The sequence below is a fragment of the Nanorana parkeri genome, unplaced genomic scaffold (genome assembly GCF_000935625.1).
Source record: "Nanorana parkeri isolate BGI_ZX_2015 unplaced genomic scaffold, ASM93562v1 scaffold489, whole genome shotgun sequence".
Classification (NCBI taxonomy): Eukaryota; Metazoa; Chordata; class Amphibia; order Anura; family Dicroglossidae; genus Nanorana; species Nanorana parkeri.
In genome coordinates, this window is record NW_017306757.1 from 564,019 (window position 1) to 568,557 (window position 4,539).

At 44.2% G+C, this 4,539-nt stretch overlaps 1 protein-coding gene across 1 annotated transcript in view; it reads right to left on the bottom strand.

Moving 5' to 3' along the window:
• The window catches only part of LOC108790632 (pleckstrin homology domain-containing family N member 1-like), a 45,112-nt gene that overhangs the window by 7,926 nt on the left and 32,647 nt on the right, over positions 1-4,539 (bottom strand). Inside the window, exon 10 of the mRNA XM_018560939.1 lies at positions 96-171. Coding sequence (XP_018416441.1) covers positions 96-171 — 76 coding nt within the window. The remainder of the gene's footprint in view (positions 1-95; positions 172-4,539) is intronic.

Sequence of the window (4,539 nt, forward strand, 5' to 3'; positions counted from 1 at the left end):
TTTAATGTGAGGGGAGAGAGAGAGAGAGAGAGAGAAAAGAGAGAGAGAGAGAAAAGAGAGAGAGAGAGAGAAAAGAGAGAGAGAGAGAGACTTGCCTGTAATTTGAAATTCCAGTCTTCCATTCCAGGCTAGGCTTCCTTCAATATGAATTGCACTTAATGGCAGGGTACCCTGTAATAGAATGACTCATAGGGCTCAATTCATAAAGCTAACACATTAGGATCCCTATCTTTAAATGAGTGACACTTATTTTCATCTGCATTCTATGTATGGTAAATAATACCGTCACATGTCTAAAAATAAAGATCATTCTCCTCGATTAATAAGTCATATAGACTTAAAATATTTCTCAAAATCACTTCACCCAAATGTTTAAAGGCAAAAAGGTCATACAGTAAGTGTATGTGTATGTGTATGTGTATATATATATAGATATATATACACAGGGCTTGAAAAATTTGATAGTGTCTCACCAGTCAGTCAAAAATTTCACCAGTCAGCATGACCAGACTATAGCCTTGCAATTTATGTTAAAAAAGTTTGGGGACAGATAGAGCTTTCTTTTGGAGGTATATAATCACCACGGGGGGGTGAAAGGGGGGGTATTTTTTTTTTACTATATAATAAAAAAAAGTACCATAAATGTAGAAATAGAAAAAAACAAAAACGTTTCCCTACGTTATGTTATAAAACATTTATTCTTACCCGTATTTTTTGTAAAACATAAAAGTCTGGGTCACGTCGGGTAAATAGACACCAAACATGTCAAGCCTTAAAATTGCGTGCGCCCGCAAAATCGAAAAAAAACGCCCATAGGCGACGATTAAAACGCTTTTACTGTTCATCAGTTTGGTGTTATCAGTGATTGAAGGAGAACTATGGGGTTAGGGCTTTTCCCCATAGTTCTCCTTAGGGTAACGGGAGGACACAAACTAGCATCCTCCCGTCACCCTAAGCTCAGTATATAGGGAGCTGCAGCTTCCGGTATACTGAGACGCCGCAGCTGAAGCGGATCCCGACAATTATGTCTGGATCCGCCCAGCTGAGTGAGTGACGGCTGCCTCTGCCTATCTAGAGGCAGAGCCAGCTGTACCTGCCCCTCCCCCATCTGTTCCGCCAGTTAGCGCTGGCGGATCGGAGCGGGAGGAATCCAGCCCCTCCCCTGTCACGGCAGAGAGCCGTGACAGGATCGAGATGTGAGCGAACGCCGGTATGTGTTCGCTCACTTCCCGATATACTAAGCCGACACGTGACAGTCTCATTGTCGCAGGTCAGCTAGAACTATGAGGTGAGTGAAAAGCACTCACCTCATAGTTCTCCTTTAGGCTGGGTTCCCACCTAGGCATTCGATACATATGCGTGTATGATGCGCGTTTTGGGGTGCATGTTTTAACCGCGATTTGCAGCCCTCAAAACGCGCATCAAATGTGCGTTTACAAGGGCTATCCGGCTGTATCCTAATGGATACGCACGGAAATACGCCCCAAAGAAGCTCCTGTACATCTTTGTGCGTAGGGCGTTTTTCAGCACTTTCCGACACGCTGAAATACACCCAAGTGAGAACCATGTCCATAGGAAATAATGGGATTTCATTTGCTGGGCGTTTTACAGCGCGTCGATCAGCGCTGTAAAACGCCCAGGTGGCTCTAAAATTATTGCTCTCACTCCGCCGTTTGCGGCAATATGCAACATGTGCTGCATGTAGGCGCACCTGACGCATATATGCGTGTGTATGTCGGGGGCGGGGACTTAAAAAAAATGTGTTTTTTTTAAAAATGTTATGCTTCTTTATTTTTTTTAATTAATCTTTCATTTTTGTATTACTTTTTTTTTTTTTTACACACACAACTTTATTGCTATTACATGGGGGGCTAAGAAACCACCTATCGGATAGATTTCCCCCTCTTGACTACACTGGTCTCGGAATCATTGACTAAAGACCCGACTTTTGCATTACTCAATTGTAAACCGACAGGTCTCCCCAAAAAAGCCTTCAGACTCTCCCTCCACCTCCTGTCCTCTGCTTAAAGAGAAATTGCAATAAACTGGCTTTCGAAGTCCCTTAACGTATCACATGTAATTACACATGTCCACTGGATTATGGCCCAAGAAAAACGCACAGCACAACTTGAGAACACTATGCACAAATTTGAGACAATTTGGTCACCGTGGATAGATAAATACTTCAACTCACCTACATCCCGCCGCCTGTGTCATATAGGAAACTCTCTAAACAGGTATTCAAGCGAGTGTTCCTTCCACTCTAGTGTACGGACCAGTACCCTCCTCTCTACCTCTTCTCCTCTTCTTTCCCAGCCCTACTATCCCCCCACTGTTGTCCCCTGTGTCTCCCCGTGTATTTTATGTTGTAGTGTCTTAAGTATCGCAAGCACAAGGTAAACGTCAATTGGTCCATAGGACTGCTTTTGAGCTGGAGGAATGTAGTCTTCACTTCTACCACTCCAGACTACACGGGTTACAAACCCCCTACAGACTAAGCAGTGAATCCTATCTGATAATCCCCTCCACGGCCCCTTACCGCCTAGGATATGACCGAATTTACACGATAACAGCTGAGATGGGTTTGGATGCTACTCCCTATGAACCAATCCTGTGCCTTTCCATTACTGTGATACGTTTTATGTTTTATCTAGTTGTATATGGATGTCCTGCTAACCACAGGCATCAGTTGGCATTATAACATGTCTGTGTGTACTTGCACTGTTAAACTCAATAAAAACTTTTATTGGAAAAAAAAAGTTAAAAACTTTAAAGCTAAACAAATTAGGGTACAATGGCCTAAAACCATTATTGTTTCACTTTAAATACACATGATGAGAACCCATAGTTTTATTATTATAGATATATATACTTGAAATACACATGATGAGAACCCATAGTTTTATTATTATAGTGCATTGGCTCACCAATTCTGTTTTAAAGGTAACCCCATTACCTGTAACAGTCGACGGTTATGTCTAATGCGGATCTCAGATGCGGAGTGTGTGTGAAGTGTAATGTTTGGGCTCAGTTTTGCGGAACCCCAATGCACTCAGTAATACCGATACATCAGTCAAACCATAACCAACTCTTCATAAGCAGGTATCCTGTATGCTAGCTTTAGTTGTGAAATGAAGTGTATCTAAAGCCAAGAACAAAGATGTAATATATTGCAGCTTGCCGTTCCTTAGATATGGTGCTGTATTACTTTTCCTTTTTCAGGTATCAGGGAATACCATTCCCATGTAAGGGGTGTACTCAGCAATAATGTTTAGATAGGTGGTAAGTGTCAAAGTAACATCCACATGACTGACAGGACCCAAGGTTTCCCATCAGAACATTGCCCAAAGCATCACCCTGCCTCCGCTGGCTTGCATTCTTCCCATAAAGCATCCTGGTGCCATCTCTTCACCAGATAACATACACACATTCATCCTTCCAGATAATGTAAAGGCTAAACGTGATTCACCAGACCAGGCCACCTTCTTCCATTGCTCTGTCGTACAGTTCTGATGATCACGTGGCCATTAAAGGTGCGATCAGTAGTGGACACAGGTCAGCACGGTCACCCTGACCGGTCTGTGGGTATGCAGCCCCATATGCAACAAACTGCGATGCACGATGTGTTCAGATACCTTCCTATCGAAACCAGCATTCACTTTTTTCAGCAGTTTGAGATACAGTAGCTCTTTTATTGGATCGGACAGGCCAGCCTTCGCCTCTCAGATGCATCAATGAGCCTTGGCCGCAATGACCCTTCGGCTAATTCACCAGTTTTCCTTCCTTGGACCACTTTTGGTAGGTCCTGACCATTACAGACCAGAAACAAGGGCTGCAGTTTTGGAGTTACACTGAGCCAGTCAGCCATTACAATTTGGCCCTTGTCAAAGCCACTTAAATCCTTAAAGGAGAACTGTGAGGCAAAGAAAATGTCACAGGTCGGCTCTATTGATCAGGAAGTGAACATTAACATGCAGCCAATCCACTCACTTCTCGATCATCTCTCTGCAGTGAACAGTAACTGTCAGTCACCACTCCCCGCAGGGGATCCCCTCTCCCCTCTCCAATCCTCCAGCGTTGAGTGGAGGAATTAACAGGGGAGGGGGCGGGCACAGCTTGCTCTGCCTCTAGATAGGCAGAGCCAGCTGTCACTCACGTAGCTGGGTGGACCTCGACAGTATAGTCAGGATCCATCCTGGCTCGCTCTCATTATTCTGAGCTTTTGGGCCCAGGGAAGAGGTTAGTATTTGTCCTCCCGTGACCCTAAAGAGAACTAAGGGGAAAAACAATTACCCCATAGTTCTATTTTAAGCTTGCCCATTTTTTTTTCTGCTTCCAACACATCATCTTCAGAAAAAAATGTTCAGTTGCTCTCTAATATATCCCCACCTCCGCCCAGCTGTCAGAAGCAGGCTGTCGGCCCGCCATTGTCAAGGCACAATGAACGTTTGCACCAAGTCCAGGCTCATCTCTAGTAAGGACACAGGTGTTTGCAGACATGTCCCGAGAGCATGGGGGGGGGGGGGGTTCACAACACAC